The sequence below is a fragment of the Hippopotamus amphibius genome, chromosome 9 (genome assembly GCF_030028045.1).
Source record: "Hippopotamus amphibius kiboko isolate mHipAmp2 chromosome 9, mHipAmp2.hap2, whole genome shotgun sequence".
Lineage (NCBI taxonomy): Eukaryota > Metazoa > Chordata > Mammalia > Artiodactyla > Hippopotamidae > Hippopotamus > Hippopotamus amphibius.
This window is the reverse complement of record NC_080194.1, coordinates 24,067,656-24,095,362: the sequence shown is the minus strand read 5'-3', so window position 1 is coordinate 24,095,362 and position 27,707 is coordinate 24,067,656. Positions and strand designations below refer to the sequence as shown.

Genomic DNA, 27,707 nt, shown 5'->3' with positions numbered 1-27,707 from the left:
TGTCTAGTTTAGATAAACAATGAGAAATGACTCTCAACTTCCACGAGCTTTGGTTTTCCTGTCCGTAAAGAGGGTAATACAATAACTGCATTCATAGAAACATGAGGATTCAGTGATAAAGTGAATTGAAAAAGTTAAAAACATCATGAGATTTTAAGATAGTCTTGTTCTTCAGTAGGATGGCAGAATTTTGCTTCTGGCAGTATGGTAGACTAGATATTTTTAAAATCCTCTTACTTCAAAATGCCTATAAATGCTGGATAAAACATAACAAAAATCTTTTAAGATTTTTCATTGCACTTACAAGAAGGTAGATCCTTAGAGGCTAAATATATGAAGGGAAGTGAAAACCAGAGGAATGTCTGCTAATACTGAGTTAGATGTTTAAGTTTATTCCTTTTCTTTCTTTTAATCTATCCATTTACCTAGTCCAGCTTTATTGAGATATCAATGACATATAACATTATGTATAAGGTGTACAAAAGTTTTATACACGTAATATATTGCAAAATGATTTCCACCATAATGTTAGCTAACACCTCCATCACCTCACATAATTACTCTTTTTTGTGGTGAGAACATTTAATATCTACTCTCTTAGCAACTTTCAAGTATGTAATACAGTATTATTAGCTATAATCACCATGCTGTACATTAGATCCCCAGAACTTATTCATATTATAATTGAAAGTTGGTACCCTTTGACCAACATCTTCCCATATTTCCTCATCAATCATCATTCTGCTTTCTGTTTCTATGAGTCAGGTTTTTAGATTCCACTTATAAGTGATATTATACATTATTTGTCTTTCTCTGATTTATTTCACTTTGCATAATGCCCTCAAGGTCCATCCGTGTTGCAAGTGGTAGGATTTTTTCTTTCTCATGGTGGCGTAATACTCCACTCTGTATGTGTATGTGTACACACACACACTCATATACATACCATATCTTCTTTATCTTATTCATCTGTTTGCACACACTTAGATTGTTTCCATATCTTGGTTGTTATGAATAATGCTGCAATGAACATGGGGTGCAGATATCTCTTTGAGGTAGTGATTTCATTTCCTTTGGATATATACCCCAAATTATGTGAAATCCACCCAGAAGCAGGCTTGCTGGATCATATGGTCGTTCTATTTTTAACTTTTTGAGGCACCTCTATGTTGCATTCCATAGTGGCTGTACCAATTTACATTTCTATCAGCAGTGCATAAGGTTTCCCTTTTCTCTAATCCTCTCCAACACTTGTTATAGCTTGTCTTTTTGATAGACATTTTAAAGGGTATAACGTGATAGCTCATAATGGTTTTTTATTTGCATTTTTTTGATGATTAGTGATGCTGAGCACTTTTTCATTTATCTATTGGCTATTTACATGTCTTCTTTGGAAAAATGTCTTTTCAGTTCCTCTGCCCACTTTAAAATCAGACTTTATCTTGCTATTGCATTGTATGAATTCTTTGTATATTTTGGATATTAACTCCTTATCAGATATATGATTTGCAAATTTTAGTTGACCATACATGCAAGGATTTATTTTTGGTTTCTCAAATCTGTTCCATTGGTCTATGTGTCTTGTTTTTTTTTTTTTTTTTTTTTTTTTTTTGCTAGTATCATACTGTTTTGATTACTATAGCTTTATAATACAGTTTGAAAGTTTGAAATCAGTAAGTGTGATGCCTTTAGCTTTGTTCTTCTTTCTCAGTATTACTTTGGCTATTTGGGATCTTCTGTGATTTTATAGAAATTTTACGATTGTTTTTTTCAATATCTGAAAATGCCATTTGAATTTTGGTAGGAATTGCATTGAATCTACAGACGACTTTGGGGAGTGTGGACATTTTAACAGCAGTAATTCTTCTGATCCATGAACATGGGGTATTTTTCCATTTGTTTGTATCTTCAATTTTTTAATCAAAGTCTTGTTTTCTGTGCACAGATCTTTCATCTCCTTGGTTAAATTTATTCCTAAGTATTTTATTGTTTTTGATGCTATTGTCACTGATATTGTTTTATTTCTTTTGTGGCTATTTTGTTGTTAGTGTATGTGAATGCAACTGATTTCTATATTTTGATTATGTACCCTGCAACTTTACTGATTTCATTGATTTGTTCTAAAAGTATTTTTGGTGGTGTCTTTAGGATTTTCTGTGTATAAGACCATATCTGCAAGCAAAGACATTTTTACTTCTTTCTTTCCAATTTGGAAACCTTTTTTTTTCCTTTTTCTTGCCTGATTGCTCTGTCTAGGACTTCTAGTACTATACTGAATAGGAGTGGTGAGAGTGCACACCCTGCCTCTTTTCCTGATCTTAGAAGAGCTTTCAACCATTCACTATTATGATGTTAGCTGTGGGCTTGTCATATATGGCCTTTATTATGTTGAAGTATGTTCTTTTTATGCCCAACTTGGGTCTTTTTATCATGAAAGGATACTGCATTTTGTCAGATGCTTTTTCTACATCTATTGACATGATCATATGATTTCTATCTTTCATTAATGTGGTGTATCACATTTATTGATTTACATATATTGAATCATCCTTGCATCCCAGGGATAAAGCTCACTTGATCATGGTGTATGTTCCTTTAATATGCTCTTGAATTTGGTTTGCTAATATTTTGAGAATGTTTACACCTATATTTATCAAGGATATTGGTCTATAGTTTTCTTTTTATGTAGTGTACTTATCTGGCTTTGGTATCAGGGTAATGCTGGCCTTGAAAAATAAGTTTGGGAGTCTTCCTGCCTCTTCTTGAGAGAGTTTGAGAAGGATTGGCCTTAATTCTTCTTTAAGTGTTTGATAGAATTCACCAGGGAAACCATCTGGTCCTGGGCTTTTCTTTCCTTTTCCTTTTATAAAATTAAAGTATAATTTATACACAATAAAATTCTTCTCTTTAAATGTATGGTTCTGTGAGTTTTGGAAAATCTATACAATCATGTAACTACCATCAAGATAAAGGATTGTTCCATAACCTCCAAAAATGCCCCTGTGCTGCACTTTATTCAAGCCTTCTCCTTATCCTATACTTCTAGCAAGCACTGACTTGTTGTCTGGCCCTATGGTTTTGCCATCCCTAGAAGGCATTATAAATGGAACCATTTATGTAGGTATGTATATATGTTGAGATTCACCCATGTTGCTGTGTGTATCAGGGATTCATTCTTTTCTATTGCTGAGTAGCATTCCAGTTCTATTGTATGGATGTACTATAATTTGTTTATTCATTCCTCAGTTCATGAACATTTAGGTTGTTTTGATTTTTGAGCATTTATGAATAAAGCTACTAAAAACATTTGCATACAGGGTTTTGTATGAACAAAAGTTTTCATTTTTATTTGGGTAGATATGTTGGAGTGGGATTGCTGGGCTATATATTTAGTGTGTGTTTAACTTCATAAAAGATGCCATTGTATTTTTCAAAATGGCTATACTATTTTACACTCTCATTAGCAATGTATAAAAATACCAGTTAGAGCCTTAAGTTTCAACAGTCTGTGTGGGATGGGGAGAATGGCTTAGATTCCTTGCAAGCTTGGAAGTTGGAACAGAAACTTCTGAAATAAAGCCATAATTCAGACAACTACCCCTCCAGTGAAAGGGTAGGCAGAAATAGTCTATTAGCAAAGGGAGGCAGTCCATTGACTAGCTTTTCTTTGCTTCATTTCCACACACACACAAAATAGTTTCCTGGTAACGATTTGAAACCACAGCTCTTGACATCATGCAGATATAAAATTTGAATTTATATACTCATGAAGCTCAAGAAACTATCTTAATATGATCCTAGGTTAGGCATCTTGGGATTCTTGATGAAGAAAATACAAATTATCTTTGGGAAAATCACCTTTAATGCAGACTTCACAAGATTCCTATAGATTAAGTTCATGCAAATATGAGTTTTTGAGCCGTCATGAGTAAGAATGGAGGAAACAACAAACTTCCCAATTATCCCTCAAAGAGCTGCAGAAATTGGAATTATAAAGAATTTTTAAAATCCCTACATGTAAAATGCATAAAGAAGCAAAATAACAACATAAAAAAAATCATGGTGACTGGAGATGATAAGTGTGACCAGGGAGATTTGAATCAAAAGTTAGTTCCAGAAATGAAAAATACAGTCATTGAAGTGAAAAAAAGCTCAATGAATCTGCTAAACCCATTAAATTAAACACAGGTAGGGAGAGCATTTGTGAAATGCAAAAAATTGTCAAATAATTTCCTTAAATGTAGTGCAGGGATAGAGGAAAATAGGAAAGGTTAAAATGTAGGGCAGATGCATATATATGAAAAAGATTTAATGTATGTATTTTGCTTATATGTGTTTAGTGTGTGTATGTATGTATGTACTTCTATAAATATTTGAAAATTCCAAAAGATAATGGGAGAAAGGGGTTATGGGCACTATTCGATGTTCATGGCTGTTCAGATGTTCACGTTCATAGAAGTATGATGGCTAAGAATTTTCTAAGTTGATAAGACATCAGTTCTTATTACAGGAAACACAGTGCAATCAAAGTGCAAGCTCTTCCTGTCAAAAAGTCATGTAGAAAACCTAGAAGCTTAAACTACAACCATTTTATTTAGCTCATAATTCTTTGGGTTGATGGGATGATCTTTCTGGCTTGGTCTGGGTACGCTGGTATCTTCTGGGCTCTCTGATATGACTGTTGTATTTGGTTGGTCAGTGTGGCTCCTTCACATCTCTGGTGGTAGGCTGGCTGTTGACTGGTGTACCGCCGTCTTCCCCATGTGGAGTCTACTGAGGCTTATCCATGTGGCAGTCTTGAGATTCCAAGTGTGAGAAAAGAGCAAGTCTTACAGCACTACTGCGTTTCAAGGCTCTCTTTGCTTGATCGCATTTGCTAATAATTTATTGCCCAAAGCAAGCCATATGACCAAAGCCAGGAGTGGGGGTGAATAAATAGACTTCATCTCTTGAAGGACTGTTCTGCAATACAATGTTGCAAGGGTATGGATGCGAGGAAGGGAAGAATTTTTTTTTTTGCCATTTTAATAATCTATTACACAAATGAAGATAAATAGCCACACCTAGACATATTAGCAGAATAACAGAACCCAAGGACACAGAGAAGATCTTAAAAGTAGCTAGAGAAAAAGGGCAACTTTTTCAGAAAAGAATAACTTAGACTGAACATCTGGAAGTCTGAGCAAGAAAAAATGGGAGAAGGTATAAAAACCAGTATAGAAAAAGCGCACAAAAACACTGCAAAAATTAAAACAATGGTAATTAGTAACAATTTTGTGCCAGTAAAATAAAAAAACTAAAGAAAAACGAACAATTTCTTCAACTATGTAAATTATCTAAATGGACTCGAGAAGTGAAAAACCCAGGTAGTCTTAGAATTATTAATGTATCGTAAGTAATTCGTGATTCAGAATCTATTGTATCAATTAGCTTTTGATGCATAGCAAATCATTGCAAAGCTTAATGGCTTGAAACAGCAACCATTTATGTAGCTCAGAATTTTGTGAGTTGGCAATTTGGGCTGGGCTTTGCTAAATGGTTCTTGTATTCTCAGTGGGTTCAATCGTGCATCTTTGGTCGGCTGCTAGGTTTTCTGGGGGCTGGCTGTACTAGAATGGCCTTTAGTTTGATGGCTCATCTCTGCTTCATGTGATCTCTCATTTTCTACCAGTCTAGGCTAAGCCTGTTTACATGGTGGCTGATCAGGGTTTCTGGAACTGGAGCAGACGTGGGAATGCCCTTTTGAAGCCTGTGCTTGAAACTTGCACATTATTTTTGTTGCATTATTTTGGCCAAAGCAAATTACAAGGCCAGATTTAAGGGTATGGGAAATAGACTCCATGTTTTGATGGGATATGCTCCAAATTCCCATTGCACAGAGCATGGAACCAGCAAAGAGCAAAGACTGTGACCGTTTTTTCAGTCTATGGTATCTTTCCACCAAATAGCTGCTAGGTTCAAACAATTTTACAGGCAAGTTCTATTACATTCAAGGAAACAATTCTAATCTTACATAAGCTCTTCCAGAGAAGAGAATAAATGAGAACACTCATTTATGAAAATAGGGTTACCTTGACTTCTAAACTAGATAAGGACCGTATAAGAAAGGAACTGTATAATACAAGGCAATTTACTTTTGAACACAGATTAGATTAAAAATTTAAACAAAATATTAGCAAACTGAATCTAGCAGAGTGTGTGTGTGAGAGAGAGAGAGAGATCCAGTTATTGGTTATTTCAACAATATATATCTGTTTTTATCACCAAAAAATTTCTTAATATAATTCAACACGTGAAACAAAGGAGAAAAAAAATACTGTGGTCATCTCAAGGGGCAGAAAATCACTACATAAAATTCAATACTGACTCAGGATAAAAAATTCTTAGCAAAATAGGAATAGAAGGAAACTTCATTAAACTGATAAAAGGTACATAAAGAAAACATACATAGAAACATCCTGCTTATGGTTTAAATATTAAGAGAACTCCTGTTAAAGTCAGGAATCATACAGGCATCCCTATTACCATGTTTCTTTTTGACACTATACTGTAGATTCTTACCAGCAAAGTAAATTAAAACCTTAAGGATTATGAAAAAGAAAAATATAGTTATTCATGAATTATATAACTGTCTACAAAAAATTGGATTCATGAATTATTAGAATAACTAAGAGTTCAGAAAGACTGTTGGACGCTTTTTGTAGGAACAAAAGTTTTCATTTCATTTGAGTAAATACAGAATCGAAAAACAAAGTCAATTGCATTGCTGAGCAAAAATAGCAGCAGTAGCAACAACAAAAGTGCAGTTAAATATATTTTGTTTATACTATAAAAATGTATAAGTATTTAAGAACAAATAAAATCAAATGTATACATGACAGTTATGAAGCAAATAATAAAATTCTATTAAAAACTATATTTAAGAACACCTAAATGGGAAGAGATATATCATGTTCTTGGAGAAGGAGGCTTAAAGCATTAAAGACAATTTTTCCCAAGTTGATCTCTAGATTCAATGAACCTGTAATAAATTCCAAACAGGAATTTTTTTTTTTTTTGGATGGAATCTACAAGCTGATTCTAAAATTCTTATGGAAGATTAAAGAACAGGAATAATGAAGACAATTCTGAAGAAGAAAAAGGGAGAAGGACTTGGCTCTTTCCGATATAAAGGCTTATTATAAGGTTATAGAAATCTTACAATGTCATATTGGTGCCAAGAATTGGCACATGCAGCAATAAAAGAGAATGGAGAAGCCAGAAAGATACTCTTCCATTACATGTGGCAACTTGAAAACTTGAAGTGGCATTCCTCATCAGTGGGGAAAGATGTATTCATTGATAAATGGTTAGGAAAATCAGTTATTTAAACATTTCATATATATATTAATTGAAGTAATTGATTTTTGTGTCTAATGACAGGAAAAGCTTTAAATATATATTTGCACACCATATGCAAACAACAATTACAATTACAATTGACTTAAATACCTAAATGTTAAAGCAAAATGTTGCAAGTTTTAGAAGACAACATAGGAGCATATCTTCATGTTCTCAGAGTAGAGAAAATTTTCTTAAAAAATAGAGAATCATTAAAGGAAATATTGATAAGTTTAATATATAAAATAAAAAGATCTGCTCATCAAAGGTGATCTTGGCAACAAGGATCAATCAGTTGGCAGAGGAATAGTATCCATTAAAGAAATGCTCTAAATCAGTAAGAAAGATTCTCATAACTCAATAAAAATGCTGGCAAAAGATACAAAAAGGCATTTCCCCAAAGTGGAAATGTGAATAGCCAGTGAACGTACTAGAAGGAATTCCATTTCAGTAGTTATCTTGGAAATGCAAATTAAAACCATTAGGAGGTACAATGTCTTAGCCATCAGCCTGACAAAAACAAAACAAAACAAAAATCTGACAATGTTAGGTGTGAGGGAGACAGCTGAGTACTAGGACAAGTACTCATTGTAGTGGAAACTCGAATTGGTAGAACTACTAAGGAGAGCAATTGGGGAGATTTTGTATAAAGTTGAAGATGTGCATACCTCATGACACAGGAACCCAACTTCTAGGTATAAACACTGAAGAAACTCTTCTTTCCTTGTTGTTTCATCGAAGAAACTCATGTACCCAAGGAGATATGTACAAATATTATCACAGGAAGTTTTAATTTCTTTTGTAATTTCAAAAATTTGGGGAAAAAAACCTCTGTTACTAGGAGGTGGTTTAAATTGTGGTAAACATTAAAATCGTAGAAATAGATTAAAAATTGATGATTGCAAACAATGTTGAATGAGAAAGCAAGTAGCAGGGGAACATTATGATATTAAATCATTTGTATGTTTAAAAATCAAAACAATCCAATGTATTGCTTATTTATACATTCACATATGTAAAAATTAGATAAATGTATGGGAATGATAAGCACTAAATCCAGACTAGCTTAACTTCTAAGAAGAATAAATGGGGATTTTTTTAGAGATGGGTACCCAGGAGGCTTCAACTATAGTGATAACATTTTATTTAAAGTGGGTGGTAAATTCACAGGTATTTTCTGTAGTTTGGTTTCAACCCTTTAGTCCATCATAAATATTCAAAGTAAAAAAGAATGATATAATTTTTCAGGGTGCTAATTCACGCATACGTAGGTGTATAAATATATGCATATATCCATATCCCTATCCATACAGGTGATTTTTTCCACAGTCTATGATTTTCCATGTGTCCAAGAATCAACAGAAATTTGTCCAAGTGTCTCTGTTCCAGACTGGCTCTCATTTAATGCTGTTTTTTGTTTTGTAGCTAGTTATCTGCTGGTGAAGCTACACTTTTCTTAGGGGCCTTGAGTCTGTAGTGAAGGGCAGGACCTGGTTCTCAGCCATGGAAGAGCATCAGAATCAGATGAGAAGACTTTACAATTCAAATTTCTGTGCCTACCTAGACCCACTTGTTGAGAATCTGAACTGCAGGGTTTGGGAATTTATTGATATATATTTTATTTTTATTTTTTATAAATTTATTTATTTATTTATTGGCTCTGTTGGTCTTTGTTGCTGCACGTGGGCTTTCTCTAGTTGCGGTGAGCGGGGGCTACTCTCTGTTGTGGTGCGCGGGGGTCCTCATTGCCGTGGCTTCTCTTGTTGCGGAGCATGGGCTCTACGTGCATGGGCTTCAGTAGTTACGGCACATGGGCTCAATAGTTGTGGCTCACGGGCTCTAAAGTGCAGGCTCAATAGTTGTGGCATACGGGCTTAGTTGCTTTGCGGCATGTGGGATCTTGCTGGAGCAGGGATCGAACCTGTGTCCCCTGCATTGGCAGGTGGATTCTTAACCACTGCTCCACCTAGGAAGCCCGATATATATTTTTAAAAGAGTTTCTCACTGGTTTTGATCTGTAGATTTGAAGGCTAAAATTTGAGAGCATGGACACAGGTGACATGTTGATGGTCTAGATTAGAGTTTCACCTTGGTCTCTCTAAAGAGCTTGCAAAATATAAGATATGGTCAATAATTAACTTCTGCTTTAGTATCTTTTTAGATCAGTGGCTCTCCAACTTTAGACGGCATCTGCCTCTCCAGGAGGAAATGTTAGAACACAGGTAGCTGGATGTCAGCAAACAGTAGAGTAGGCAGCTCCGAGTTTCTTTACCTCCGCAGAAACAGCAGAAAACAAGCAGAAGCTGTTAGAACCTACTTCATTAGAATTTTGGCAAACGTTAAAGGTTTGTAGCAACCAAGTTAATGTTGAATCAAAAAAAAAAGGCAACATCAAAATAGTAGGAAAGCTTTGTGGCAGTTTTACATTTTTACTTGCCCTCACCCCACACCAGCTACAGCTCAGTGGCAGTCTTGAAGATGTCAGCCCATGTTCCCAGTGTGGGACAATGGTCCCTGGCTCTGGAGGGAGCACAGCAAATCTTACCTACAGGTTATTTTGTATGTCTGTTCTGTCTGGGAGTATCTTAAGGACTGATGCAAGACACTTCTCTCTGTTTCACCTAACTCAGAAATCTCCCAGGCCCCCAAAAAATGGTGGACATTGCTTGAAAATATTGCAAAACTACCAAACAATCTGGGGCAAAAGATTACAGCTGACACATAATAGACAACCTAAAGCAAGGAGGAAGAGCTGAGGAGAGAGATTCTTTGGGCAGTTTAAGGCATTCGGAAGCAATCATGTATGTGGGGAATGTAGAAAGCTATATGCATGAGCAGAGCAAGATGCATGAGCAGAGCAAGATGCATGTTCAGAAAAGACCTGAGAACACACTGAGCATTTACTTTGGACTGATCCCTAGGATCATCACAAGCACGGCTAAGTATTAAAGGAGGGTTCCAGTATGTAGCGTGCTCTTCCCCACCTCTCGCCCTCTCCCCTTCTCCCAGCTCCTGGCATTCAAGGAAATCTCCGTCTAAAAAATTTCTGAACACAAGCTCAGGAACAGAGATTTTAATGACCAGAACTAATAAGGAATACAGTCTCTCTAAAAACAGATAACTAACTAAACAAATGGACTACTACAGCATTCAGCAGTAAACAGAAGAAAAGAACAAAAAACAAACCTAGGAAACCCTGGGGAAGGGAGAGACAGCTTCAGAGTCATTACAATATTCAGTTGTCCAGGGTTCAAATAAAATCATAAGGCAAACAAAAAATTAGGAAGGTATTGCCATTCAAAGAAACAAAATAAGTGGACAGAAACCATTCTGGAGGAAGCCCAGATATTGGACTTACTAGATGAAGACTTGAAAACAGCTGACTTAAATGTGTTCAAAGAGCTAAAGGAAAACATGGACAAAGAGCTTAAGGATGTAAGAAAAATTATGTGTGAACAAATGAGAATATCAATGAAGGAAAATTATAAAAAGGAGCCAAATAGATAATCCGCAGCTGAGAAGTACAACTGAAATGAAAAATTTGCCAGAATCCGCTAGCAGGTTTGAACAGGATGCAGAAAACAGTCCCACAGGGTGCTGTGCTCAGAAAGGCCCCAGCACTGCTTTAAGGCTCTACTGTTGCTACCTTCAAGTTTTCAATAATTGCTGAACAAGGGACTCTGCAAATTAGGTACCTGATGCTGAATAGTTTATATGAGGGCTTGTTTCTTATTGGTCACATTATCTAGAATCAAAGATTTACCAGGGTCAGAACTGAGTCTATTTTATTCAGCAAGTGCTTCAAATAGTATCAGGTGCATAGCTGGCAGATGGTGTACTCTTTTTTTTTTTTTAATTTACTCATTTATTTATTTTTGGCTGCCTTGGGTCTTCGTTGCTGCGCTTGGGCTTTCTCTAGTTGTGGGAAGCGGGGGCTACTCTTCGTTGTGGTGCACGGGCTTCTCGTTGCTGTGGCTTCTCTTGTGGAGCACGGACTCTAGGCACGTGGGCTTCAGTAGTTGTGGCACATGGGCTCAGTAGTGTGGCACATGGGCTTAGTTGCTCCACGGCATGTGGGATCCAGGACCAGGGCTCGAACCCGTGTTCCCTGCACTGGCAAGTGGATTCTTAACCACTGCACCACCAGGGAAGTCCCAAGATGGTATACTCTTTTTTTTTTTTTCGGTTATGTCGGACTCCTTGCGGTCCTTTCTGGTGTCCGAGGTCATCTGCTGGTGTTCAGCTGGTTCTCTGTGGGAATTATTGCGTCCTTCGGTGCATTCCCAATGCATCTGTGGAGAGGGATGCATTCCACGTCCTTCTACTTTGCCGCCATCTTTTTTCTCCAAGCATTTGACTTTTTACAGATGAATGAATTATAGATGAATGTTCTTAGAAGAAATCCTTTGACTATCAAAGTTTGTAAAATTTCCAGTTAGTTACCATAGGCAGATGCAGCCACATCCAGAGGCAGACTTTCTTTCTCCTTGTTCAGAGAGCAAGCTATACTTTCTGTGAAATTCTGACTCCCAAGATGGTATACTCTTAATGTGAATGAATAAATGTACAAGCTATGAATCTGCCTTCTTATTTGTAAAGTGCAAAGATGTCTCTCATAAAGGTAATGCAGATTGTATAAGATTATATATAGTAAAGGCACCTGGCACATAGTAGGTTTACAGCATGCATTCCCTCCTCTTTTTTATGTATTTAATGCTCCTTATATGCTTAACTCTATACTGTAGTAAAGATAGGCACTTTTTCTGCTTTTTAGGGATTTCTGTTTCAGTTGGGAGCTTGTGATTAAGAGGAGGAGAAGAGTTTGTCCTGTTAACTATTCCAGCTTGATGAGTGTATGGTTCTCTGTAGATATAAGGAATCCTTGCTTAAGAGCCCAAATACCTCATACAGACAGAAAACGCAACAGGTGTTCGTAGACTTGGACAATCATTTTCCTGCAGAGGTGGGTTGTGGGGATGAGGAAGAGACTACCAACAATTATTGACTGCTTTCTATGTTCTAGACTTAGTCCGGCTGTACGTGTATTATCTCAGTTAATTTCATATCACCTTCAGAGAATCCTAATAAGGTAGTTATTATAATCGTCCCTCTGTATCCTGTTTCTAAGACCCCTGCGGATACCAAAGTCCATGGATGCTCAAATCCCTTGTATAAAATCCATGTATGCTGTGGCTTGTGCATCTGTGGATACAAAGGGCCGACTGTGTTATCCCTACTCTGTAAACCAGGCAGTGGGGCTCAGAAAGATTAAGCAACTTGCCAGTCTCACATGGTTTGTAAGTGATGGAAATAGGATTGAAGCTTAGAACTTTCTTTTTGAATATTTTTGCTCATTCATTCAACAAATATTTTTAGGGGCTTGCTTGCTATGTACTACTCACTGTGTTAGATGTGGAATGTTTCACTTAAGTATACTATGTCCTGTGGAGGAGACAGACCCCTCTTTTTCCAGGGCTCCAGCCCAAAGGAACAGGTGGTCCCAATGAGAAGCACCAAAATGTGGCAATTCCACATACCCCATCTCCCTAGGAAACGCCGTGATTCTCCTTGTTCCCCAGTAGGAGTAGCTCCATCCAATAGTTCTTTAGAAGGGAACCTTTCAAAACTCCTCTCCCCCTTAGAATCCCATATACCAGCCCGTGTTTCAGTCCATCCTTTGGTGAGGTTGGATGGCTGGGGTAGGGAGAATATATCACTGTCTCATTACAGAAATTATCTTGATCAATTCAGTATTGCAGAAATCTCCCTGTAACAGAGGCAGTCACTTCTCAGGTGACTTCTTAGGCTTTTAAATATATGTCTTGTAGAAGCTGCCTCCTGGGTCTAAGAACCACACCTGCCTTTTGGCTCCAGAACTGAAAATGCTTATGTTGTGTTTTCAGGTTAAAACTGCATTGTTCTCTATTTTAAATATTGATAGGTCATTTCATAGGCAAAGTAAAAGCAAAAGCTCACTTGTTACACCTAATTTCTGGGTCCTGGTGCGTGCTTAGGAATAGTGCAATAAAAGTGCTGCTGATGAAAGAGAAGAGGATGGAATCGCTTGTTGTTTGGCACGTAAGCCTCTAGTGTTAGTTACTTCCTATCAGAGACACAGAACACAGGCTGGGGATTTCATCACTTAAAAACAGCATCCATTTGAGAAAATAGTTGGCCAGTGGCATTAGGCTTATCTGAATCTTCTGATTGTTATAGATTTTCATTATCAAGGTAGTTGCCTACCACTCAATTTCCCTTTGATGCATTCTAAGCTGATTATGCTGTCACTATTCCAGAGGGTAAGCCTCGGTGAATCACAGTGCCTCAGAGGTTTGGGTGTTCTGACATGTTTCTAAATGGTTGAAATCTTGGGGAGAAATTCCCATCCCAAAGCCTTTCAGAGAGGCCAAGTCTTTCTGTCTCTGACTCTCTCTTTCTGTCTAGTGAATTTGGGTCTGAAACCTTTCCCTTACCTGGACTTCACTGTCTTCTTAACAGCTGAGCTGTCACTGGGAAGTGAAATTGATTCTTTTTTTTTTTTTTTAATGTCACAGCTGTTGTTTTTTACCTCAGCTGGTTTCCATAATTCTACAGATGGTAAACATATGTTTATAGGCACATAGAAAAGAAGCTATATTGGATTCGTCCCATCTCTGATTCTTATTTTTTCTTCCATGCAGAAAGTCAAAGTCACAGCACTGGGGAATCTTATACATTTGTAGATTAATATTTCTGTGCATTAAGACTTTGGAAACAGCAGGGCAGCTAATGATATGCTAATGAGCTGACAGTTTTTATCGATCGTAATGAAAGTCGACAAGTGTCTTTCTTGGCTTTTATGCAAGCTGGAATATTTTATTAACTGTCTTCAGGGCAGAAATACATAATCGGTTGCATTTTGAAAATCCTCCTTGTCAGTCCAAATCTTACTTTTTGTGAGCCTGTTGCCAGAACTTGGGTCCTTGCCAGTTTATAAACAGAACACATCTTCATCCATATATTTACATGCCTGCCAGGAACTCTCCCCACCCCCTTTTCCTTTCCCTTTCAAAGCAATTTGTTTCAGTGTTTTAGCATACAAAAAAATGGAACCATTTTCTTCAATGTAAACAGAGATCTGCAGGGAAATAAGAGCGTTAAAAAAGAATTAGCATTTGTTTGGCGGCAAGGCTGCTTTCATTTGTATCAGAAAGCTCCCAGTGTTAGAAGGGCTTGCCTAATCTTAGGTATTCCATACATAAGAGGATAATAATGGCATAATTTTTCTAATCTTTTTTTTTTATTGCATCTTCCTATATTTCTTACTGTGAAATGAGAAATGTTCTTGGAACAACGGAAATAATAGGCATTAGTGCCCCAGACAAAAAACCTGTAATGTACAGCCTGCCTGTTGCAAATTTATTTTTCAGTGCCTGGTGAGCTGAGTGCAGGAGGTAGAAGGTGGCAACAGGTAGATGTAACAAAGAGGAAAAAAATGTCTATTTTTCTTCTTTCCATCGCACTAATAGTAAAAGCTCATTAATTTGGGCTCTGCCCCTTAGGGATTTATTTAGATCCTCGGAGTGGCTGAGATTTAGCACTGCACTAACAACAAGAAAATGGATTGTTTAGCAAATTAATAGTGTAAATAAGATTGCAGGGGAGAATGTTAGGCTACCTAAAAGGACCTCAGTTTTCCAGCACTGAAAAACTGTTTCAGCAAGCTGTTAGCATCTAATGCAAATAATTCATTCTGGACGGTTGAATAGTATCTTTCCATGAAGGCAATTAAGATAGAACCTCATTTTGATAACAGGACTTCCTAGTAGCACCATCTTGTTAGCCCATGTAACTATGAGACTTTCTCAAATGATATATTTTACTTACACTGTGTTGCAGTGGCCCAACACTGGTTTGGAGTTAGTAGACCTGTAGTTGATGGTCTAACATTAAGGTGTCCTTTAGGAAAGCTGATTAAAGGATCAAAGCTTTAGATTTTTCACAGGTCAAATGACCAGGTGATCAGGACCTGAATCAGTAGTTTTCATCAGGCATATCAAAAATCACCTCAGGACCACTGTCAAAATTTTATACATGACTGTGCTCTCTCACCCGCCTCTAAAATTCTGACATGTACCCCTAGTTTAACAACTAACATTCTGCATGATTTTCACAGACTCTTAACAGATATGAAAATTGTAGTTCAATATTGTGTCAGGGAGGAAGAAAATTTCCTCTACCCTTCTAGGTTCTTTTGGCGAGTCTAAGAATTAAATGGACATGAGACCAATTAGCAGAAACTCAAAACAAATTTTAATAGCATGTATGCATGGCAAAGACCCAGGAAACCTGAGTAGCTTACCAAAATGGCTGAAACTGTCACCTTAAATACTGTCTTCAGCTAAAGACAAAAGAGGATGTCGGGGTAGGGCTTTGGGACTTCAAAGGGGAGGTAGGCAGTTCACATGGAGATGCTAAAGCAAATGTTCAGTAAATAAATGTTTACTGGGCCATGCAGAGACAATGGGGTGCAGAGTGCACGCTGATCTGTTTCCCCACCACACCTAGCTCGTATTCCTTGCAGATATCTCTGGTAATAACTCTATTCTGGGAACAAGCCTTCTATCTAAATCCTTTTAGACAGTTAGGAGGAAGGTCAAAGTTTTTTCCTGAGTCTTTTGGGCCTTGATTGTTTTCAGGTCTAAATAATCTGCATGCCAGGGAGACATTTTGAGTGGCAAATTTTTGCTCTCTTACAATTGTATAATTCATAGTTTTCAGGAATTTGATGCACGTAAGGTATTGATTGTGACTACTTTGTGAAATATACTGTGATAGGAGTTGCAAGGGACGCTAAGGTGAAAACCTATGATTTTTGCCTTTGTGGTGTTTATAATTTAGTAATTTGGTTGGTCACCATTTAGTTCCAAATCAGTTAGATTTTACTCTATTTGTGTATTGGATGTGGATGCCACTTTCACCACTGTGAACTTGTAAGGAGTAAATGCTTTTGCTGGAGAAAATCAAGTGATTGACAACAGGGCAGGGTTTGTCAAAGTGGGGCCGCTTGACCTTTCATGAGAATCCTCTGGGACAGCTTATAAAAATGATGATTCCTGGGCCCATTCCAACCCTTCTGAAACAGCATCTGGGGTTGATGTAAGAATGTGAATGTTAAACAAATACTCAATGTGATTCTTTTTATTATTATTAATTATTTAATTATTTAGGCTGCACTGGGGCTTCGTTGCTGTGTAGACTTTCTCTAGTTGTGGTGAGTGCGAGCTACTCTTCTTTGTGGTGTATGGGCTTAGTGCGGTGGCTTCTCTTGTTGCAGGGCATAGGCTCTAGGCTTGCGGACTTCAGTAGTTGCAGCATGTGGACTCAGTAGTCGTGACACTTGGGCCCTAGAGTGTGTGGGCTTCAGTAGTTGTGGCACACAGGCTCAGTAGTTGTGGCGCATGGGCTTAGTTGCTACATGGATGTGGGATCTTCCTGGACCAGGGATCGAACCCGTGTCCCCTGTATTGGAAGGCGGGTTCTTAATCACTCAGCCACCGCGGAAGTCCCCTTGATGTAATTCTTAAGAAACTGGCAGTTGGAGAAATACTGCTCTGGTGAATGGTATGAAATAAAGCTTATGTCTCAAAAACTGAGATCAAATGAAGTCCACTAGTATAGGCCCAGCCAGAGTTTCTTTTCTTTTTCTTTTTTTCAGTGTAGATACATTTAAAGTTAAATAAAGAGAAATAATAGAAATTCTGTCTTTTTATCCCTTATTACATCTTTTTGGAGAGAAGCTGCTGTGCTCTAAAGTACACTTTCATCTATAGAAATCCTCATAGATGATTTTTCTGGGAGAAATAAGGCTGATCGAGCTTCTTTGTTTGCTGCTTTATGCTTTATAAAATTCCATTTTCTAAGGAAAACTACATGCTTAGCAAATGCTTTATTTATTTATTTCCAGATCTTTATTGGAGTACACTGTTGTGCTAGTTTCTGCTGTACAACAAAGTGAATCAGCTGTATTTATACATATTTCCCCATATCCCCTCCCTCTTGGTCCTCCCTCCTACCGCCCCCCCCACATCCCACCCCTCTAGGTCACCACCCATCATTGGGTTGATCTCCCTGTGTTATGCAGTTGCTTCCCACTAGCCATCTATTTTACATTTGCTAGTGTATAAATGTTAGTGCTACTCTCTCACTTTGTCCCAGCTTCTCCTTCCCTCCCTCCCCATGTCCTCAAGTCTGTTCTCTACATCTGTGTCTTTATGCTTCCTCTGCCACTGGGTTCATCAGTACCATATTTTTAGATTCCATTTAATATGAGTTAGCATATGGTATTTGTTTTTCTCTTTCTGACTTACTTCACTCTGAATGACAGACTCTAGGTCCACTCACCTCACTACAAATAACTCAATTTCATTCCTTTTTATGGCTGAGTAATATTCCAAGTGCTTCTTTCATTGATAAATGTCCAGGCAGTAAATATAGTCGGCCCTCTATCTGCAGGTTCCACATTTTCAGAATCAACCAATTTCGATCCACAGTTGGTTGACTCCATGCATGCTGAACCTGTGTGTACAGAGGACGTACTGTACTATGCCATTTTATATAAAAGACTTGAGTATCTGCAGATTTTGGTATCCATGGGGGGAAGGGGTGTCCCAAAACTACCTTCCAGCTACTAAGGGATGACTCTAGTTCATATGACAATTTAGAACAAGACCTTTCAGTTCTCATTGTGGGAAGGTACTGGGATATATACACAGTATGTATTTACAGGTACACACACATACACTCACACTTCCTTGGGTTGCAGTTGGTATTCGTACAGTGTATTGCCACCCTTTTAATCCAGCATGGAATTACATCCATTCAGATAAATTAGCATTCCCATCTTGATTCATTTGGCAAGAACATGTTTTTATGCCAGTATGTGGGCTGACCCTCATGACTTTTTTTTTGGAAAAAATATCGGGTGAAGTGCCTTGAGTTTTTGTGTTGATGGGATTGAGAAACTGTCAGTTCTTTTTTTTTTTTTTTTTTTGCTACGTTGGGTCTTTGTTGCTGTGTGCAGGCTTTCTCTAGTTGTGGTGAATGGGGGCTACTCGTTGCCGTGCATGGGCTTCTCTTGTTGCAGAGCATAGGCTCTAGGTGCATGGGCTTCAGTAGTTGCAACACATGTGCTCAGTAGTTGTGGCATGAGGGCCCTAGAGCGTGCAGGCTTCAGTAGTTGTGGTGCAGGCTTCAGTAGTTGTGGCTCACAGGCTCTAGACCGCAGGCTCGGTAATTGTGCAGCACAGGCTTAGTTGCTCCGTGGCATGTGGGATCTTCCTGGCCCAGGGATCGAACCCATGTCCCCTGCATTGGCAGCTGGATTCTTAAGCACTGTGCCACCAGGAAGTCCAGGCTGTCAGTTCTTAGTTCCATTTTTGGTCAGGTCAACATCACTGATCTTCACCTAACGATCTGTGTAACACACACATGTGTACTGGAGATTAAAGGTGGAAAGACAGAGAAGTGAGGAGGGAGGCAGGTAGAAGAAAAGTGTGGGAGAGGCAATTAGTGATTTATAAAGTGACAAAATCAGTTAGTCATTAAAAACAAAAGAAATACTGCTATGTATAATATATGTTGCTACAGGATAAGTGGATGGGAAATCCTTTTCAAGTGGACTTTCCATTTGTTTTGGCAAAGATAATACCATGACAAGTATACTCCTGGTTTCTTAGGGCCCTTTCCATGGCTGTTAAAAGTAAGAATGATTTAGGCTCTTCTGACCAACAGATAATAGATGGACCTAATCCTTTCCTGGTATGAGTGCTTTTGCCACTTTCACATCACTGAGGGTGACCAACTACCCTGGTTTGCCTGGGAGTCTCAGTTTTAGCACTGAAATCTCTAAATCCCGCGTAGACCTGGATAGTTGGTCACTCTAACTTCATCCATATTCAGCCTCATTAGACAGATATGTTCTAATGTGATATTTAGTTCTCTCTGATGGTCTGTTCTTTGATGGAAATCTGTAGCTTTGTCTGCTCTTGACTGATTTTTTTCTTTTCTCTTGCAAGTTAGCAAAAGCACAGAGATCTAAATTGTGACAATTTCAGTTTGGACGCCTGTTCCATTGACCCAGCACTTGAGTGCTGGAAGGTTCTGTAGCTTTTGCATACAGCACTTCTTTTTCTAGATGAAGCAACTGAAGCTCAGAGTCAGTTGACTTAGTAAGTTTGCTACAAATGGATCCAGACCTTGAACCTTGGGCCCTTGACTGCCAGTCCCATGCTTTTCTGGAATTCCTCAAATGTGCTTGAAAGGTGTCCTGGCCTCTCAAAGGAGTTAATTTGCTTTGAAAAACTGAGCAACTTTGTGCCAGGAGGAAGCTGATTGACTTAGATTGTGCCCCATTAATTGGTCCCTGGAATCCCCCTGCAAGAGATGACAAATACATTATGAGGACCTGTGGCAGGGAGCTCCTTCCTATAGTGAGGCTGTCTCCTCTCGTAATCACAGGCACTGCATCGTCCTCTAAGAGGAAGAGGTTAATCAAAGTATCTAATTCTGGGGACGAGGCCTTGTGACCCTGTTATTTCTATTAATATTTCCAATTAATATTTTATCTTGAAATACTAAGCAGAAACAGCATTTGCTGATTACCTTCTGTTTAGAAGATGAGCACATAAATGTTAAATGTTACTCTCTCTGAAAGACTGGCTGCACTATCATAAGCCTATATTTTATTTATAGATTAAGCTCAATATTCTGAACCAGCTTCTACATGTTCCATCTGTTATGTAATATCTCTTCCATCAAATCAGGAAAAAAAATATCCTAAAAACAGAATCTTGAAATTCAGCGTGAAAAATCCAAAAACCAAGTCAATATTTTCATTGAGAGACAGCAGCCCCAGTGACTTTCTTAAATTAGGGCTGTTCTTCCAGACTAAATTGCAGAATTAAAAGACCACCTTTTATCCACAGTGAGATGTTGAGCAAATCTTAAGACTCACCAGCAAAGACTCATGTTACTCAATTAGCTGAGAACAAGATTCTTAAGGAGTTTTCCGCACATCTAATTTTATTTCCTTGACTAAATGAATCAGAACATTTTAGTCTAATATATTCCTATTGTCTCTTTTTACCGCTTAAAAAATCCTATAAATCAGCAATATTTAATGTTCCAAGATGACCAGGGCATTGAGGAGAATTTTTATTGCATCAATGCCTTTTTAGTTGGGACAGTTTAAGAACAGTGACTGATGGATCCTTAGTTCTATGATATCATTAGAATAAACCAGTGGTAACTATTGATAATTGTAGCTTTCTCAAGATGAATGGACACTTCAAGGCTTTTAGAAGAGGATGGTTTGGAGTAGGTCAGTGTGAACTGAGGCTAATTCATGTTCTGAATGAGGTTATCAGTCTTGTTAAAAAAAAAAAAAAAATCTTCCCTGCAGAGAGCATGTGACAGGGGCCATTTGAACTGGTAACTGTAATACTGATTGCCACCTCTGTCTTCTGTTGTCAAGGGGATTATCCAAGATGGGAAAATCATCTTTATGCCAAATGGATACATAACACAGTGTCCGAACCTGAATCGCAGTAAGTAGCAACTTAAAGCATTTCTGAATTATTAATATTATATAACTTGATATCAGAGAAGCACCTCAGGAAGGATATACACAAACTATTTACATGGTTGACTTATGAGGTGGTGGGGTTAGCGAGAGATCTTATGTATCTTAAATACTTCTGTGTCTTTGGATTTTTACAAAGTTTATGTATTTGAAGAATTTAAATTTGAAGGTAGGAAGCAATGACAGTAGTTTTGGGTCTGTAGATTGATATAGAAAGTTATGTTTGATCTAATTGTATAAATACATGTATATAAACTATTTTTTAAACCATGACTTGGATATGAGTTTACTTTTTCTGCTTCTGTGATAATTCACAATTGTTTAGTCCCAATAAAAATGAGGGTTTAATTTAAAATTTAAAATGTTTTAAAGTTAAAAACATGCTGCCCTTATTTTCAGTTAGTCCTTGTTCCTTTTTGCTTATTAATAAAAGGAAAATATCTAGATCTGAAATCCTCTGTGAATTCACTCCAATTTTGAAGTCAAATTTAACCAGAAAAGCAAAAGCCTTTCTACGTAGCCAAACAACTACTGTTTAAAAATATTTTTTCTTCTATTAGCGCAGTATCAACATTTATTTTATATTTTCTTTATTGAGCTTGCCCAACTTGCAGTGATTTCTTAAGCCTGGTGCAAGGAATAATGGATTTACAGGAACTTTTGGCCAAGATGACCGCAAAAGTAGGTATCTAAATTTCACTCGAGACGTTTCATTTCTTTGTTCATCCTATCTGGAATTTAGAGTGATATGCTATAATGGAAATGTTTTTAGCTTTGGCATCTGCAATATGTTACTATAAAAATGGTTATTCTTTCTTGAAATAGGACAACCTATGGTAAACATAACCATTTACGTCTTTGATACTATCAGGCTGCATCAAAATGATTACTTGAAAAATGTTTGGAAGAAAGAGGCAATATGTATCACCGTAGATTCCCTGGGAGTGGAAAGGGAATTTGCCCACTGGCTATTAAACTAGTTACACTGAGAGATGATATATGGTCAGAGTCACTGCTGCTTATAAGCTAATGCATTTTGGAGGCAAGAATAATTGCTATAATCAGAAAGGGCAAAATAGCTATTGTTAGGAACAGATTACTGTCACAGGAAGGCATTATATCACACTTCTAATATGATTCATTTCAAAACTGGTCCTGAGTTAAACAGCAAAGGAGGCAAAGTTTGCCTTTCAACACCATCAGTTTTATAATTCTGCATCTTTCCCTATTCTCCATCATCCACTTAACAAGCATCTTTTGAGGATCTGCTGATCTGCTATTTGCCAGGCACTGTGTTAGGCACATAGGAGGCCGTGATGGGGAAGACGTGATTTCTGCCTCAGAGACATTCATATCGAGTGGCAGAGCCAGAAATGTAAACAATTAGGGACTTTAATAACATATACTCATAAAGTTTAGATTGATAATGAAAAGCCCTGAGCCTTGTGAAGAAAGGCGCTGAATAAATAGAAAACGTGGCTAATGCTGTTGTTATGATACCAGTCAGTCGTGGACATGAGTTCCGGCCTAGGGCGAAGAAAGAATTAGGTTGGGCCTAAGAGACATTATACTCTGCAAAAGGAAGAATTTTCATAACAGTGAAAATGATACATTAATCCTATTCTACCTGCGGCTGTGACTGCTTCTGCCATCAGCCATAGCACGTGGAAAAAATTGGTGGGTAGGTCAGTGTTTGGGAGGTAGGGCTGTATTTTGGACTCAAAGGTGGTGCTGCTGAAGAAATTTTTCTGTTTCAAGCTAGGTTTTTGGCCAAGTCCCCTTTTGTCTGCAAAGGACAGACAGAGCCCTTTTGTAAGGAGAGAAACTAAAACCGAGATTCGAGGGCTTTACACTTCAGAGTGCAATGGAAATGTGAAATGCAGGCAATTATTTGCCTTCCCAGCTTGTGGCATACAGAAGCTTTTATTTCACATTGTCTGGAGCAGCTTGATCTCAATACTGTTAATTATATTTTAGCTCGCTACCAAATTTTTGAAACAAGAAACATGCCACTCAGCCTCAGGTGATTGTGGTTCTCTATCTGCTGGCGTTGAGGGTACCCTTTTTGTTCTCATTCTTTCCTGTTGCAGGAATGTCATTTTTCTCTTTTTAGCTGTACATTATCTAGCAGCCACATTGAGCTCTGTCCTCAAAACATTATTATGTAAAATGGGTATCTGTGAGGCAGAAGATATTTAATTGTGGGTGATTGTAAGTGGAAAATGGTTTAATCCACCATCTAAACACCCCCAGCACGCTGGAAAATTTATAAGTATATTTCTTTCAAACCATGAATAGAATTATAATTAGAGAACTGAGTACTTCCATTTTCTCTGCAAAATTTGGAATCTATGATAATCTAGGAGAGGAGTTGGCAAACTTTCTTATGACAGGTCAGCTAGTAAATTTTAGTCTTTGTAGATCAGGAAGCAAAATTGAGAACATGATGTATATACTTATTTCGCGTCAATATAATCAATCAATATAACATGAAAAGATGCTCAACATTGCTAACCATCAGGGAAATGCAAATCAAAACCACAGTGATGTATCACCTCACACCTGTCAGAGTGGCCAGCATCGAAAAGAGCACAAGTAACAGATGTTGGCAAGGATGTGGAGAAAAGGGAACCTTTGTACACTGTTGGTGGGAATGTAAATTGGTGCAGCCACTGTGGAAAATAGTGTGAAGGTTTCTCAAAAAACTAAAAATACAACTACCATATACCCAGCAATTCCATTTTTGGGTATATGTCCAGAGAAAACAAAAACACTAATTCAAAAAGATACATGCACTGCAGTGTTCATAGCAGCATCATATATAACTGCCAAGCTGTGGGAGCAACCTAAGTGTCCATCAACAGATGAATGGATAAAGAAGATGTGGTACACACACATACACACACACACAATGGAATACTACTCAGCCATAAAAAAGAATGAAATTGTGCCATTCACAGCAACTTGAATAGACTTGGAGGGCATTATACTAAGTGAAATAAATCAGACAGGGAAAGACAAATGCTTATGATATCATTTATATGCAGACTCTAAAAAATACCACTAGTGAATATAACAAAAAATAAGCAGAATCACAGATACAGAGAACAAAATAGTGGTTGCTAGTGGGAGAGGGAAAGGGAGGAGGAGCAAATAGGGGGAGTGGATTAAGAAGTACAAACTATTATATAATAAGATACCAGGATATATTGTACAACACGGGATACAGCTAATATTTTATAATAATTATAAATGGAGTATAACCTTTGAAAATTGTGAATCACTCTATTGTATTTAGGTAACTTATATATTGTACATCAACTATATGTCAATAAAAAATAAAATATAACTACTGAAAACTGTAAAAATTATTCTTAGCTCACATGCCATACAAAAACAAGTGGTGGGCCAGATTTGGTCCATGGGCCTTGGTTTGTCAACCCCTGATCTGGAATAAGCTGGAAAGATACTCGTATTAGGTAATATTTATGGAGTGTTTACTACGTGTTAGGTACAATGCTTAAATGTTTTACACTCAGTCTCTCTTTAATCCTTATGACAATCCCCTGAGCTAGGTTTATTAGCCCATTGTCCAGATGAGAAAACTGAGTTCCAAGAAGGGTATGTAACTTTTCCCAAGAAAAGTGGATGGCAAAGCCAGAACTCAAACTTAGATTCTGTAAGTTGGATCATGACTGAGAAAGTTTATGGATGGAGGAGAGAGAATTAGAAAGAGAACCAAACGATATAAAGTAGGAATGACTGATGGAGAGAGGGAGGTGGATGCTACCAGTAGGAGGATGGTGATACCAGTGAGAGGAAGAATGAGCACGTAAGATGAGAGAAAAAGAGAAGTGTTTGTTCAGGTGGTACCTGTTAGGGGTGAAACGGGAGCATAGAGCTTGTGGCAGCCTTTGAAGGAGGAAGGTCAGGTCAAGAACAAGGCCTCTTAGCTCACCATCTGGTTATAGCCACTTGTTTTCCTTTTCGGAGTCCTGGGTTCACATGTGTGTGCTTCTGCCAGGACCACACAGGAGCCACTTCTATTGTATTATCTCCTTAAGGGTTTTCAGATCATAGGGACTGCTCAGAATCAGACTGCAAACCTAGGACTGGCCAGGTGAATTCTCAGCAAAGAATTCTTAAAGATTTCTCAAGCAAGATATTTCCCTCTAGCCAGTGCCACGGTCCGAACAGGCGGGTCTTCTGTCTGTGCCTGGTGCAAGCCTTGTTTCCTTTCTGTTCACTCTTAAGCTGAGGGTACAGGCTTTTGGGGCTGCACCTTGATGTAGGAGTTTGCTTTGAGACACCCCATCTTGGGCAGACCCTGTTCTCTATCTCGTCTCCCTGGCCCCCTGTGCACAGTGGGAGCTCGAGGGTACCATGTTTGGGCTAACATCCTGGAGGCTGGCTTTGGTGCTCACTCACCTCCCTGGATCCCTGGCTGTCGGTTTGTTTTGGCCACTGTGGCTTTCTTCCTTTTGAATCAGCTCCTGTGATGCTTTTTTTTTTTAAAGTTTTGGTTTGTGTATCTTATCCAGCATTTTAGTTGGTTCAATTGGTGAAGTCTTTTAGGGTACCTTGTCTGCCATCGTGATGGAAGCAGAGTGGAATGCATCCCTTGGCAGAGTGAAGGAGATGGAGTCTGGAGTGTTAAGCCAAACTGGAAGGCAAGTACGGTTCCCAGGTGCAAAGGGAATTCTATGGCACCAAATCCATCTGGAATTGGGCTTTGCCTTTAGTTAAATAAGCCTATCATGGCAAGATTTAACTGATGGGTTTGGAGGTTTGGTTTGAGTTGCCCAGCAGTTATGATTAAAATAGGCATTCGTTATATAGATCATGGTGGAGCTAGAAATGGGCTTTGGAGTAAGATTCATCTGATGTTGAATCTCATTTTTATCACTTCCTTGAATGTTTGCAGCCTGGAATGAGTCACTGGTCTTGTTTCCAGCTGCAGTTTCCCCATATGTAAAATGGTGACAATTATTCTTCGTTTTATAAAGATTGCATGAGAGTTGCTGTCGGAGCCCTGGTCTAGAGCCAGGAGGTTTTGTAAAGCAGCAGAAAGTCCTCACACTTGGGTCATAGTGGAAGCCATGGATTCCTACCAGAGAGCGAGCCTAGCACACAAGCTTGACAGGAATTGGTAGCCCAAACCATGTCAAACCAAACAGGTGCAGACACCAGATCAACTCAGGGTTCCACCTGGGGGAGGGGGGGGCTTGCTATTCCTTTTCTCCTTTCAAAGTCAGGAGTGATTAAAAATGACTGCCTTTGCTTGATTTAGGACAGATCACGGGAGCAGCTTGTGTGTAGCTTCAGGTGACAGAGGTTAGGGTACAGAAGAGCCCTCTTGAAGAATCCCAACATTCTGGCAAAACCATACTTTTTCAAAGGGAAGAAGGTGCAGGGAAGCGGTCCCCTAACACCTCCCCTAAGTGACCCACAAGAGACCACCAATCCCTTGGCTTATTCTGGGAGTTCTGCCCGGTAGCCTTAACACTGTGGAAACCACACACTGAGCCAAGTACACAGTGATAGGGTTAGGCTGTGTCCTGCTCTTGCATCCCACCTGTGCTGTTACCACATTCTCCCTTCAAGCTCAGGAAGAAGAGATGCTGAAGATGGGGAATTTCTTGATTACTTCTATTTAAATCTCTGACAAATCTATTTATGTAAATCAAGCAGCACTTGGAGTAGCATTTCAGCTTGTAACATATTTAATTTTGAGACTTTCATTGTTTCGAGGAGCTCAATAGTGATTTTTCAATTAAGCTTAAGGGTTTAATGCAATAGATTTCTTTTTTCCCTTTCATATAGCAAATGCCAAATAAATAATATTTCAAAGGAAAAGAAAAGCAATCTACCGCACGACTAATGTACTTAGATTCATTCATTGACCTCTTGCTGTGAAAAAGGCCTTTGCTGTCTGTCTTTGAATGTGTAGAGTTAAGAATAAATGATTCAGTCCATGGCTGCTTAGATAAATGTGCGAACAAAGGTAAAACAGAAAAGAGATGTAGATTTGATACCCTATCTGTTTTGGATCTGCAGGCATTCTTAGAGAAAATGGCAGGTAGTGTAGAAATAGCTTTTGAAAATGAATTTGTATAAATTCAGCATGCTAATGCCAGTGACAGAAAATGTAATTCATTCTTTGATTCAGAGTTGTTTTTCTCCTTTATTGTTACTTCAGGATTTAGCAGGGGGAAAAGGAAGGCAAGATTACATATTAAGTGCTTTTGAAAAATTAGTTTTTTGCCTTAATATTCCTTTGTCTTTGTGTCTGTCTGATGCATTCTTATTATTACAGAGATTAGGACTTTTCACTGTTGTCAGAACAGGTTAAATATATTAAAAAATTGAAAATAAAGCTCAGAAGGGAAATAAAATCGGCCTTGAGAATAGTTTCCATTGTATTAAAATTGAGGCTTTTCCTTGGAATCCGAGTTTTTTAGCTGCGCATATCTCAGCTTTGTTGACAAAATTGACAATGTTGCCTTTAGGCAAGCTCCTGGATGTTCAGGAAACTTGGTTAGATACAGTATTGCCTTTTGGACTAGTCCTTAGGTAACTTTTTTCAGTGATACAGACACTACAGCTGTTCCAAGACTTTCAGAGTAAGACAGGCACTCTCCTCTCATAGATTCCTCATTCTGAGTCACTCATTCCCGTCTTTCTTGTTCATTCCAAGGTCATGCGC

At 38.2% G+C, this 27,707-nt stretch overlaps 1 protein-coding gene across 3 annotated transcripts in view; it reads left to right on the top strand.

Moving 5' to 3' along the window:
- Positions 1-27,707, top strand: part of NELL1 (neural EGFL like 1) — an 886,038-nt gene that overhangs the window by 174,895 nt on the left and 683,436 nt on the right. For all 3 annotated transcript variants that reach the window (XM_057749117.1, XM_057749116.1, XM_057749114.1), the window contains 2 exons: positions 20,894-20,966; positions 21,600-21,682. In XM_057749117.1, coding sequence (XP_057605100.1) covers positions 20,894-20,966; positions 21,600-21,682 — 156 coding nt within the window. The remainder of the gene's footprint in view (positions 1-20,893; positions 20,967-21,599; positions 21,683-27,707) is intronic.